Below are 13,841 nucleotides of genomic sequence, written 5' to 3' on the forward strand. Positions count from 1 at the left end.
TAAGCACTACTCGATTATTATCTTAAATGGTTAATTATGATGAAGATGCAAAGCACATCGAGTAGCAGCGACTCGTTGTGGTAATTGTTAACAACCATCCTCTCCAACGTATATTTTTTTTTTGTTGCTACTTTTATGTTTCATAAAATTACCCCTCCAACTGTCTTGCGATTGCTTTTTCAGTCGTGAGTGAGCCGATGAGTGAAGTACAGAAGAGTAGCTATCAAGAAATCACGTACTCGTGCATGAAGTACTTGGCGTCTCCATTCAAACGCCGGTACGATTTTGGTGCGCATGTAAAAAAAAAACAATGTGGGCGAAAGGGCGAAAGAAGGAGAGGATCATACAAATTTCCCTCATTTTGCCAATACATTTCATGCCGGGAGTGCCACCGTGCCAGGCATGCATCATTATCGCTATCGTGATTAACGGTTTTCCGAGCGATGGCGGAGACCTGCAAGAAGTGCTCCTCCGATATTGCGCATTGCCTAACGAGTGGTTTTAGCATTTGTGTTGACTTGTTTCTTCGGGTATTGTGCCGAGTTTATTATTTGACTGATGATGACAGCATGACTGGAGACAGAACGCAACAGTTTTGTCAAAACCGAAAAGACGTGCCTTTGGAGGAGGAGAAAAAATAGCAAAATCCATAAACTGTAGAACGGTTGACGAAGATGTGTGCAAGGAACTCCATGTCATCGAATTATTATGATTAATTCAATTTCGACATTTTATTATTCTTCGTACAGGCTCCATTTCTTGAAAACCCGGCTAGGATGGATACTGGCAAAGTAGTGGATGGGAACGGAGTGGCCGTTTTGCGGGCGGAACTTTGGCAATTTGTTGTGATGAATGATTTTTTGGTGGTGTGAAAGTGGAAACCTCAGATTAGATCGCGTCAGTCGTACACAATAAACACCGAAACACGGTGTTGAAAGGGTTGTTACGCACGTCGATCGGTATCGGTACGGTTGGTGATGGATTTAGCGCCCCCGCTGGAACGGAAAAGTTGCTGAAGAGTTTTAAATGAAAACAACAGTGTACTACCCTACCCGAGATGCCTTTTGTTTGATGCCGCAGAAATGGGACGGGCGTTTCGGAGGGCGTCTCCATGAGTTGAGGACAAAAGATGGTTGGGGCTGATATCAAAGTACGCAAACTTTGGAGCTTAAATGACGGGACATCATAAAGCTTTATTGTGGTGCAATTCTGTGCTCATATTATACAGCAATTTAAAATAATCTAGATTTTTGGGACTGATTCTAATTTAAATATAAGTTTTGGAAACGGATGATTTTATGAAGATGATTGCATAAACAAATGTCAACCATTACATCCCAATTAATCCCAGCGTAAGGAATTTCATACGAGAAAATATCCTTTTTAAAACAGCAGTTCATTAAAATAATTTTTTAGCAAACAATATATTAGGTCTGCAAATAAATAACGGCCGTTTTTAAATCGATGGGACCACTGTGGACTGTGGCGCGATTTTGACGTTTACAAACGTCATAAATCAAGTTCGGGAATGACATAATCAAACTGAGTAAACAAATCAGGGATTATTTCGTCCTAGTAAAAGTTCATAGTAAAAGTCCACGGCTGAATGCGTTAGGCATGATACAGAAGGAGGGCAAATGGTTACCACACGAGTTGAAGCCGCGGGACATTGAACGCAGACCCTGCATGTGTGAATTGCTGGTCCAGCGGCACAACAGAAAGGGGTTCCTGCACAGAATCGTGACGGGAGACGATAAGTGGATTTTGTTCAGCAATCCTAAGCGCAAAAAATCATGGGGATCCCCCGGTCATACCCCAACATCATCAGTTCATCAGATCATCGATCGAACATCCATAGCTCGAAAGTTATGCTGAGTATTTGGTGGGACCAGCTCAGCGTCCTCTACTACGAACTTCTGAAACCGGGAGAAACAATCACTGGTGAACGCTACCGGAAACAATTGATGAGTTTAAGCCGAGCACTGCGTGAAAAACGGCCAGAATATTCATCACGCCAAGACAAAGTTATTCTGCTGCATGACAATGCTCGGCCACATGCTGCCCAACCTGTGAAGAACTACCTTCATACCCTCAAATGGGATGTTTTACCGCACCCGCCATATACACCGGATCTGACACCATCAGATTTCCTTCTGGTCCGTTCCATGGCACATGCATTGGCTGACCAGCAATTCTCCTCCTATGAACAGATCCAGAATTGGTCGGATACCTGGATTGCGTCGAAAAGCGTATCATTTTTCCGAAAAGGAATCCGCGATTTACCCGAAAGGTGGAAGAAAGTAATAAATAATAATGGCCAATACTTTGATTGACCCAATTTCTTCAAATAAAAATCACACGAGTAAAAATAAACTTATGAAAAAACGGCCGTTATTTAGTTGCGCACCTAATACAATATGTTCGATCCAAATTTGAGGTATTAGTAGTTGACGAATAATTAGGAAAAATATATTTTTTCGCCAAGATAAAATTTTATATTACATTTATTAAGCACTTAGCACATTTTATTAATTTATTCGATGCAGCGTTTGCTGTAACCTGATTTTTTAATGTTAATTAAGTAATGAATTTAACTTGGAAGCTTTTAAATACACCTTTAACGTGTTATTTTAATTGAAATGCAAACCAACATCACGTATCACTCTATTAAAGGTTAATAAAATATTTATGCAGCGGAGTATTATTCTTCGGTCTCAAAATAAAGCACTTGCATAAATAGTCCTGAACCCTTCAGAAAGTGGCGAATGGTTTTGGTCACGCTAATCTATATTTGGCAAATTCCCTTCTTTATATTCAAACAGTGAAAAAATCGACACACACAGATGTTAAGTGAAAGATGGATGGAACGAGGACGACTGAATAAAATATCGAAATAAATTAAATAAATACCACTTCAAGTACCGATAAAAAGTGGCCATTCTGTCTCGTAAATTCACCTCTAAAGGACTCCACCCTAGCAGAAGAGCGTTTCATCCATGTGAGGGCTGTTTAAATTTAATTAGCTCCGTCTGTTCAAGCGTTTCTGTGGCGTTAGATTTTCTTTCATTTTCGACCGGCAGAACATACAAGCTTCCAGTCGAAATGCACACGAAACGACATAAATTAACATACTTGACCACCTTCAAAAACCCTCAAAACGATGGTTGGTAGACTTTTATCCAATGATTTGGTTTCTATGTCTCCCCGTATATATTGTGCTAATGGTCCGAACGGAAACGAGTGGGAGAAAGAAACGAAAACCGGAAACCGGAAAAATATATCCCATGGTGCGACCCGCAAGCACTGATCTGTGGTACATTTCATGACCACCAAGGTGCCTGATAGAAGCAAAGGTTTGAAAGAGGGAAAACAAATCCACGCTAGGCACTGCCTGTTGAAGTCTTTGGCGTACTTACCGGAAATAATGGTGCCCCGTTTACGCAGACACTCTCGGCGAACCGAACGCGAATGGGGCGTGATTTCAGCTTCGCCTTCTTGCCCGCCGACAGCAGTGTTGATTTTCGACCGACCGCATTATAGAGCTGCGGCTGGCACACGAGCAGCGTGACGGAGGATTCACAATTTCTAACTAATTGTATCACATGGTCCCGGGGTGCGTCTTTGACGTCCTCACCGTTTACAGCTAATATTTGGTCACCTGGTTCCAGCTGGAAAAAGAATATGAACGACATGAAAGTGTAGCGTCGCGCGAAAGCCAAACAAAGTCCCGGTAAGGTATTTTTCATTCGTATTATGAGGTTAATAAAGAGCTAAGAATGACGAGCTTGCGGGATAATTTTGACATTAGTTAGTTTGGAGATTTTATTTTCACTATTGGTTGATATTTTTAGTGTCAAAGTGCTTTTTCATACAGCGAATTATGAACAAACATACCGTTGTTGTCACTCCAAATAATTAATTTAGTACAGCACATGCCCAATTTCCCTTTCAAAAAGCATATATCTTGATTTTGATACTTTATACTATTATATGCAAATAATCAACAAAAAAATTGATGGCACGGTTGGTGGCATCCATTCGATTGAATGTAAAGCAAACTTACCTTATTTACACTAGGCCCACCTTCCGTAACAAAACGCACGATCACAGGCTTTTCGCTCCCAGCAACGAACCCGAAGCCGAGCGTAGGACTGCGCTGCAGCACGACCACACGTGGCTCGGGTGGAGCATCATTACCGTGATGCCTGATCGGTTCCTCGTAGGTGGTAGTTTTGTTTAGATGGCTAAAAGTATTGACACGGACGCTGATATTAGCAAACTGTAGTTTTCTATTTCGCTATTACTTAACCTTACTTTATGTAGTACGGTTGTCCTTTTTGGTCGACCGCTTTTTCCCAACCGTACGGTAAATCATTTGTCTGCACCCAGTTCTCGATCGGTGGTAACCATCCAGCCGTGCGCGTGATGTGACTGAAATGACAAAAGGTGCAGCAATAGAAAAGCAATAATCAATAAATCAAACCAAAAAAAATCATTACAGCGGATTGGCTCAATAGCTTCAGCAGGTGTGAGGGCAATAACCATTAAATCGTCTGCAACAGTTGCTCGTTATGACGTTGAATTCAAATCGTAGAATTAATCTTCCATTGAAAATTGCTTTCGGTGCATCGTTGATAACCGTACCCGATTGTTCGCGATGTTGTTTGTTTCTTCGTGCTGGATACTTCATCCAAGCATTGGGTGTAGATTTACCATTATCCAGACGTTTTGGGCACAAGTTCAATAGCCAATTAGCAATTGTTTCATGTTGAAAGAAAAAAGCTAAATCACAACCTGAAACATTTCTAGCTGGTGTAAAACGGCTCGGCAAAGCTTGGAATAAAACCAATTTGTTAAACCAAAAGCTCGCATTTCAAGTGCCGATTAATGCGATTTGCTTGCTAATTAAAATTCGTTTCTGTCCATTCCATTCCATACTACTCAACATGAAACATTACATTACTAACCTCTCCTTCGCTTAAAACATTATAAAATAGGTACTAGTATCACGATCAATCGATGGCTGGCAAATTAATGTTAAAATTTATCATCATTCATGAACACTTTCATCAAAGTCATCAATATTTATGTGACAATTTATGTTTATGTGACAAGAGAAGGATTATCTGTGACGATATTGATGGGTGAATTGAACTTCTCTAAAATGTTAGAAAACATGTTAATCATTTGCAAAAATATCAAAAATTATGCTCTATCAGCCCGAAAACCGATGTAACATTCACCCCTGTACTTCTTGTGCATCAAAAACACATAAAAGTTAAAGTTAAGACATCAACAACCGATGATTAGTGTGGCAGGTAGAGTGCTTCAAACCGTGAGAGATAAAGATATTTACCAGGATGGTTTCTAACGAGGATCGACACGTCACCGAACCTGAAACCCACGCACGGTAAGAGTGGCATATAATGAATTTAATTTGGCATGCTGAAGATGAAGTTATTTATTCAAATACCTGACTCCGTAAACCGTCGTGGAAGCCGCCACGGTAATGTTCGCACCCTCGAGCAACGAGAACGCGCTTGTTAGCATGTTAACAACACCCGGTGTTACAGTTCTGAATAGAGCAGTAGGCACGTCAAATGCGGTGGATAGCACGGGATGAATGGAGGGCAAAAATTAATTTAAATCTCGTACATTTCACACCACTTCACCATCTTTTGTGTTCTAACGGTGCGCATCGGGACGGGGTTGAAGCTGGAGTAATTTGATTACTGCACACCCGTGGCCACACATTGGAACAAAACGCTGGTTTTTGCCGAAGCGTGAAGATTAGTGAAGATTGAAGTGCGGTTGCAACATTACATTTCCTCTCCGTTTGGTGTGAAACTATTTGAAAATAGTTGACATCCGCGTACACGTTCCAACGACCAGGCGCCTCCATTTAATGCTTTGTGATGGAGACGCCTGGTAGTTTTCCAGCTTAGTTGGTAAATTGAAGGACAGTCACATTTGATAGATTGTGGCACATGTTCAAGCGTCTGATGAGACTACAAATGAAATGTTTTCACTTCATCTGTCCCATAGCAAATTCACCCGAAGTTATGGGGTTCCGTTATTACGTTGCTCAAGGGCCAGAGCGTACATCAAGCTTGGTATCTCGTGCACTAATCAAGTATTTGATTCACTTTATTTTACCCTGCGACGTTTAACGATAGATTCGCGAAATCACAATGAATTGCACAGCAATCAAACACCACTCACGATTTAATTAACCGTATTCAGTAGCGCTCTCACCAACCACAAAACAGTCAATTTGCATGACAACAACAGCACCTGTTGAACTGGCGTTTAAAAAACTTTTAATTTAACCAGAATAAGATTGACTCGCTCGCGGACACACTCGAAATTGGAATCCTTCCTTTACTGCTCGCGTCTGAACTATACTGCGCGATATCGCGTTTAAAAAGCGGTAAGGTGATAAAATTTTATGAGCTTGCGTTCCCATTCGCCCCCGCATCCTGCATTCTGAAAAAAGTGTTGATTGGTTCACACGGAAGTCCCAGGTTTGGTAACGTTTTGGCGCACGTATTTCCCGTTTGGCAAGCGTTTGGCAGCAGGAGGATTTAGAAGCTCATAAAATGCTCCGTTTCGGCTGTGTGACAGGGAACAGGGGCAAAGTGTTATACTTTGAAGTCGTTCCGTACTGCCGTTTTGTCCATTACGGCATACAGGTCGTAATACGCTTGTCTGGTGAAACCCGGTTTTCGTGCCATGGTACATGTTACAATATTACCTAAAGTGTACCGAACGGCTTGCTTTTTTTTTTGCTCGTCTGAGGATCACGCTGAAGGCATTTAAATCCCATGTGAATTGATATAAAACGATGTTTACAGGCTGTCATCCGTAGCGATTCTGGTTTGCTGCTGTACTGGCTGGCGCGAAGCGTGAAGGTTCGTATGCAAAATAAACATGAGCACCAACAACAACAACAACAACAACCCCTTCGAGATAGTAACAGTTATCGACATTGAAGCTTTATGTTGCATGTTGTTTATGACTTCCGTTTGCTGCATCCTCTACCCGGAGGGTTGACATTTTATTGCAAATTGTATGAACTGAGCTGAAATTATTTGCTTTAGTATGGTATGGTAGTCGTTGCAGTCGTTAATATAGCTTCGTGAAAACGTGATTCTTTTGATGTACAGAAGTTACTGCTCGGAATGAAAATTCTTAAAGAGTAGTATTGCATTTTTCCATTTCACGGCCAGGCCAGGTATTCCCCGAACAATGAAAGGGCATGTTATCCCGGGAGTACTCGGCCGAAAGAGTAATATTTGTGTATGTTTTGTAGAACAGTTTGAATTACATTTCAAACACAATTATATCAATAAATTTATTTTAAATAGAGATTCATACATGTAGGGCATATAAGAATTATAGAGATTTATTAAGAAAATAATATTGTTCCAAAGTTCCAATGTTCTAATCCACGTGTTCTTGATCACGTCCCGAACGCGATGCGATCCTTTTCCTTTCCCCCCCAGTTAACACTTTACTCATTAGCCCAAGCAGCATTTCCTCATCGTCCCGCGTAACACAGGGTGTACCAATTGGGATCCATCCCACATACATATGCAAAGCTTTTTTTCTCACTGATTTTTACGTTCCTTTGCCCTTACCACTTTAATTTAATATTTTTTTGTCCAAATCAAACTACACAGCCCATGTTTAATTAGCATGAAGTCCAAAATTTATGTTATTACAGCATGCCGCACTTCATTCATTTGTGCCGTTTCCATTGAATCTGCAACGCCGAGGGGTTCGAACTCGAAGAGATCTTCGCTGTAAGCGATAATTTTTCATTAATTTCACTCGCAACCAAGCGTGGCCAACGCTGCAACGACTCACCCGTCGTTGGACAACATGTCGCGAGCGAGCGAAGGAAGGAATGGGTAAAAGCAAGTGAGCGTTTATTTACTACCCTTTAAACCGGCCCGTTTAATGGTTACAGCGGTGTTCCGGGCACATCAACACCCAGCCACCCAGGAAGTCGGTAACATCATTTACGGACGGTAATTGAATCTGATAAAAGAGTAAAACATTACATTCGAGTCCCTCGTTCGGTGGTGTACTGCTAGCTACGTCCTGTTGCTATTTTGCGTAAGGACGTCAAAATGCAGTTACTTCATTTTTGTTTGACGGGTTTTGCCCCCCCCCCCCCCCCCCTCCCCCCAGAGCATTTATTTCTCGCGAACCAAGCACCATGATTGGACTGGCACTTGTGGTTTTTTCCTACAAACAAATGTTTCTGTGGAAAGGTCGACGTGGCTCGGAACGTAGAACTGTGAAACCAGCTCACAGCACTGCTGAAAATGTGTGGATATTTACGCCAAAATAAACGCTTCAAAAGCGATTGAAACCATACAAGTAAATCAGAGCAAATGGATAAAGCAGCAGAAACATAGCGAGGAAATTTAATTACACGGTACGGAGGGTTAATAAAACAGAATGAAATCACCACGATTCTGTGCCGTGCCCAATCAGAGTAGTTACAGCCGTTATACAGTGCTTCGATCTGGGTGTATGCTATCTTTAGTCCGAACATTAGTACGCCGTTCTGTAAAGGTAACTAGCTGGAACGGAGTATTTTTTTTGCCAGTTACCATAATTCTATCATCCACAGGTAACCTCCTTCAGGTGGTAACCTGGAAACTTGGTCAAAGAACGGGAAGAGAATAATCTCAGTTACCTACACTGCAGGCTAACAAATACTCGGAGTAAACGGTTCATGGCAAATTTGCGGTGCCTGAGTGTAACTGGTTGATAGGTTATGAGCTAGACGAATGTCGTAAGATATGCGCAGTTTCTTTCCAACTGCCAACTGAAACCAGCGAAAATCAACGAATCTACGAACAAACAAAACGAACCAACGAATGAATAAGCGACCGTACTCTGGCGATGAGTAGATGAAGACTGTAATAAATTACGCTAATTTAATCACTCGTTATCTGGTGGTACGTTTTACCACTTGTTTTTTTTTTGCTAAAAAGGACCTTCTCTCCACTTGAATTGCTAAAAGGCCCAAGTAAAGAAAATGTGTCACTTTTTCTCGTAAATTGTTATGTACGTAAGTAACAAATATTGAATGGCATTTAAGGTGCACTTAAGTTCATATTGGGCGATGCAAAAACAAATGCAAATTGAAAAAGAAATAGAAAAAAGAGGTAATAATTTTGTTTAGTATGTTATACTCTAATTTTAAAACCTCAAAATTGATAACTTTTATAACATACATATAAAGTAAAAATGTTATAACATTTGGATACCGTAAATATACAATCAAAACACATTCTTCAATGCTGGCCGAGAGGTTTGAAATGCACGTTGCGATGGAAACTGCTTAGAGAGTAAATTTAATTTTACTGATCACGACAAAACAACACTATTACACTGTTTACCCTAATTGCTCGGAGACGGAGATCGTAAAATCATTCTCTATCACTCCCCGGCGCATCCTTAAGGTAAATGACCCGTTTGAATTGGTGCTTATCGCGCTCATTGGGTAGGGTTGCAACCCAGCCCGTGTATAAATCATACGGCACCATCCCTGCCAGTGCGGTGCTAGCTCCTCCTGCCAACACTGCTGCAGTCGTAAATCACCTGTAGTGGTAAAGAGGACATAAGCAACCCACAAGACGACTCCCTAACGGTAGGCATTATAGAATACAATTATAGGGCTGGTGGAAAATCTGGCGAGTAAACAAATCAGTTGCCACAACATTACATAGCTCAGCAATACGACCTGGTCGTTCTTCTTGGATAAAAAAAAATAATACATGCCTTGTAGATTTTTTGTTTAACGAACAGTAAACATGCCTTAAAAGCGTTTGCTAAGCCCACGCACGTCGCTAAAAAAAGCTTCTTTCAGTAGTTAACTTAACAAAGCCAGCACCGGTATGATGAATGTACTTCTTGTCATTTGCCGGTTTTCCTGTTCGGTGGACTAGCAATACTGTGATGCCACAACGAGACATGGGCTCGGGAGTGTTGATTTGAGCGCAGCACAACAAAATTACCATCGTTATGCGTTATCAGGCCACATTAATCATCTTTGTAAAGCGTCGTCATGTTAATATTTACTCGGCGAGCGATAAATATATATGCATTATGTCAATTGCAGTCGCGTTATTATTGGAAAAAAGCAGACCACAGACCACACAAAGTAAATCACAGTTTGAGAAACAGTCATTTTGTCAAAAATAATCTTCTGAGAATGAAATGAAAGAATTATTTATTGTTTGATAACTAAAATGCAATTATCGAAGGCTACTTCGCGGTTTCAAATATTATTGTTAGAAAGTACAGAAATTAACAAATTTTACAAATAAAAGCATTAAAACCAACAGCATAGTGCTATTGTATAATTCCACGGCCACTTATAGTGATTATTGTTATTGTGAAATGCCGTAACGGACGAAACTGAAACAGACGTTGTCGCACTTTTCGTCGCTAGCATTAATTAGAAGTGAAATTTATTCAGTTTATGCTAGTGTTTTGTCACCTAATCGAGGATTGCAGATGGAAACGGTTACCCTTTTCTCACAGGACGAAAACCCTCTCAGCAACGACCTGAGTGCTGCCTCGTAAGAAAAACCATAAACCATACGGTTTAATGAATGTGCGCTGAGCATTCTACTCGCTAGCAGCAGCAGCAGCAGCAGCAGCGAAGTGAAACGAGATGGTGTTGAAGTGGGTGAAGTTTTGTAATTTGCACACCAACAAATAGTTGCGTCGTACTCGTCGCATCGCTCGGTAGGTTGGTATTATATGGAAAGATTTCTTATTCACAGCCGTCCTTCGACGAAACGAAACAGCACAGCATATTGTGGGGTTGATGGTGAACGATGGCGTACAGTGGCGTTGAAAGAATTTTGTTTTCCATTCTTATCCTGTCTAGTAGCAGGATTTGTCTTCCGATAACGCTAGAAACACGCCGTCACTAGCAGAATAGATCCGACGTTCAAAGGAATGACAATTCTGGTTGTTTCAAGCAGCATGTGTTAGCAAACACCGCTTAAGCACGCCGGATGTGGATCGGAACCCGTGAGCTGAAGCATCCCACAGCGCCCCGCCTCGTTTCATGGCCGATGTATAAATACTTTAACAGCGGTTTTTTTTGGAGCCAGACAGCGCTTACTAGCGTGAAAGTCAACCGGTAGGAAGGGATTTGTATATATGTGTGTGAGTACTGTTTTTCAACATGTCAGCATCTGAAGGAAAGGTACATTGTAAAGGCACGATTGCTGCTTGCCTTGAAAATCCTGACGAGTCATCGAGCCCTTCCGAGCAAGGTACCACAGGCAGCAGGCTTATAAAAATGGTTACATCGTAAAACATTTCCACCGTATGCTTCTGCTTTACTACAGTGGAATCGATCCCAACAAGGCAACCTTAGAGGCACATAGGTCGGAAATATTTCTAGATAGCGGACAAAAAACCTACCACATTGAAACGATAGGGGATGGGGGATATCGTTGCTTAAATAAGGGTTGTTTAACATCCTTAGCAATCGCCACGGATTAAGCTGGAGTAGAAAGCTTTTCATTCTTGTGCAATGTCTACTAGATCCTTCAATCCATCTAAACCGTTGAGGTTTTTCACGAAAGAAACATTCTAAAACATCGTTCTACAACGATTACAAATAACTGCATCATCTCGATGGCATCTAGTAGCCCAAGCTTCGCATACGCAAGGATGCAAAGGATAGTGCTGATATGCAATTTTGTCTGCATCGCAAAACAATAACAACAAATAGCAACAGCATCCATCATTCTACACGAGTGATGAGATGCGGTGGACGGTTCGACCGGTAGGAGCATCTTATGGTATAAAATATTCAAATAAATCTCATTCTACTTCCGCTAGCCCAAAGGGCATTCTGTTTCGAAAGTATCACTTGAACTTTAACAGATTCGTTCTGTTTCATTAAAATGCACGTATCGATTAGTCAAGTTTGGCGAGCTACAATTAAAACAAGGTGATATTACTCACTCATGTTGTAGCACAACGCCAATACATTAAAAGCATATTAAAAACTAAAAAAAACTGTATTTCCTTCAGACAATGCTATCAGTGCATCAAATCAAATAAACAAATGTACGATGAACAAACCAATTAGATTAATTGAATCGTGAGAATCAATCGCATAAGTGCACAGAGAGTAAAAACAAATCAAAATTTACATCAATGATTAATGATTATTGTCATGTATGGCATCCGCGAGATATCGCGACGTGTAGTCGCGACTTACAAGAAAAACGTTGACAATGAACGACAATTGGAAACGGACTCTAAGGAGGCCATGCTTTTTCACTTTGGCCATGCTTTCACACGCGTATCGAAGTTACCTTCAGTATTGTAAGAGTTGCATGAAATAAAGTAGTTGGCATAAGAGAAAACACAACACATCAATGATTAATAATTATCAATGACTACATTAATGATTAGGATAGGTACATTGTTAACTTAATCGAAGGTGAATTAGAATTTTAAAGCACTTACTTGTATATCTATTAACAACTGACTGGCTGACAGAAGAGCTAATTTAAATAAAACAACTAACAACTAGCGAAAATTAAGCTAAAAACAAAATGTTGCAGCTTGCTTTGATGACAAACTTTCAAGTTTCCTTCCATTCAACTTTTGCGGTAAGTACCGTATTTTAGCGTGTATAACGACCCCCCGTGTATAACGACCCCTGAGATGAGTCATCCAAGATTTTTGGAAAAAAAGGTTTTTTTCTTTTTTTAAACAACAATTGTAACAATTTATTGTTACGATTAATTTTGAACATTTTGAAGGATTTAATGACACTCGCTTCACTGACACGTCTCCACGCAGTAAGGACCCATTGATATATATATGGAATGGTGGGTTTTTCTTATTATTCCTGAAGGAGTCGAATTCGAATCAGCCCCTTGTATCCACTTAATCCATTCTTCTCTTATCAAACCCTTAAACGGTAGTGGTTGCAGCTGACCTCCAGGAATGACGTTTTGTTTTGAGGAACAATTTGTTTAACTTCTGTTGGTAGATGAGCTCTAAATGCATCCAGTACTAGCATTGCTAGTTTTTCATACGAACTCCAGGTCTCTTGTTCCAAGCATTTCGAAACCACAGATTCATCCCTGTCTTATCAATCAATCCTTTTGCTTCAACAAATCGACCTTTAATCCTTAAAACTAGAACGATAAATTTCCTACCCGTGTATAACGACCCCCTTAATTGGACTTTGGTCATTTTTTTACCTAAAAGAGGTCGTTATACACGCTAAAGTACGGTACTGTGTTGGTGTAATAAGTGTGTCTAATCGATCACTTGGATTGCTTAGTTCGAGTGTGAAGCTTTTTCAGCCAGTGTTTGAGTAAAGCTTGCAAGTAATATTAGCATTTACTACATTGCATTCATTGCATTTGTCTAGACTTTAGAAAAAAGGTAAGCAATCTATAATGCCTTTGCCTTGCCTTTGCTAATGCTAGAATTTTTCACGGCTTCAACTGCGTATTAAGCAATCCCGTACAGAGCAGTGAATTCCAAGTTCAATAATGCTTGACAATAAATATTATATAACTAGTAGTTGATTGCTATGCGCTCGAAAAGGCAAAATAAATCTTTTTTTACTTTATTGTTACTTTGTGATGTTGTTTAAATTCTTTTATGGTTTCCGATGAGAAACCATATTGATCAATACACATAAAACACACACCACTGCTAATTGATTGTGACACTATTTATAGTGCTTCGGCAGACCCTGCCCTTAAACGGCATATTTGAGCAGCTGTGGTGCACATTTTAAAAAAAAGAGATGGTCTAAAAATGCA

General features: G+C 40.4%; 1 protein-coding gene across 1 annotated transcript in view; it reads right to left on the minus strand.

Annotated features, from left to right (window-relative positions):
* The window catches only part of LOC128297014 (uncharacterized), a 65,178-nt gene that overhangs the window by 21,798 nt on the left and 29,539 nt on the right, over window positions 1–13,841 (minus strand). Inside the window, exons 2-4 of the mRNA XM_053032565.1 lie at window positions 4,315–4,431; window positions 4,064–4,244; window positions 3,417–3,668 (exon numbers count right to left, since the gene is read on the minus strand). Of these exons, the coding sequence (XP_052888525.1) occupies window positions 3,417–3,668; window positions 4,064–4,244; window positions 4,315–4,431 (550 nt within the window). The remainder of the gene's footprint in view (window positions 1–3,416; window positions 3,669–4,063; window positions 4,245–4,314; window positions 4,432–13,841) is intronic.

The sequence above is a fragment of the Anopheles moucheti genome, chromosome 2 (genome assembly GCF_943734755.1).
Source record: "Anopheles moucheti chromosome 2, idAnoMoucSN_F20_07, whole genome shotgun sequence".
NCBI classification, from domain to species: Eukaryota; Metazoa; Arthropoda; class Insecta; order Diptera; family Culicidae; genus Anopheles; species Anopheles moucheti.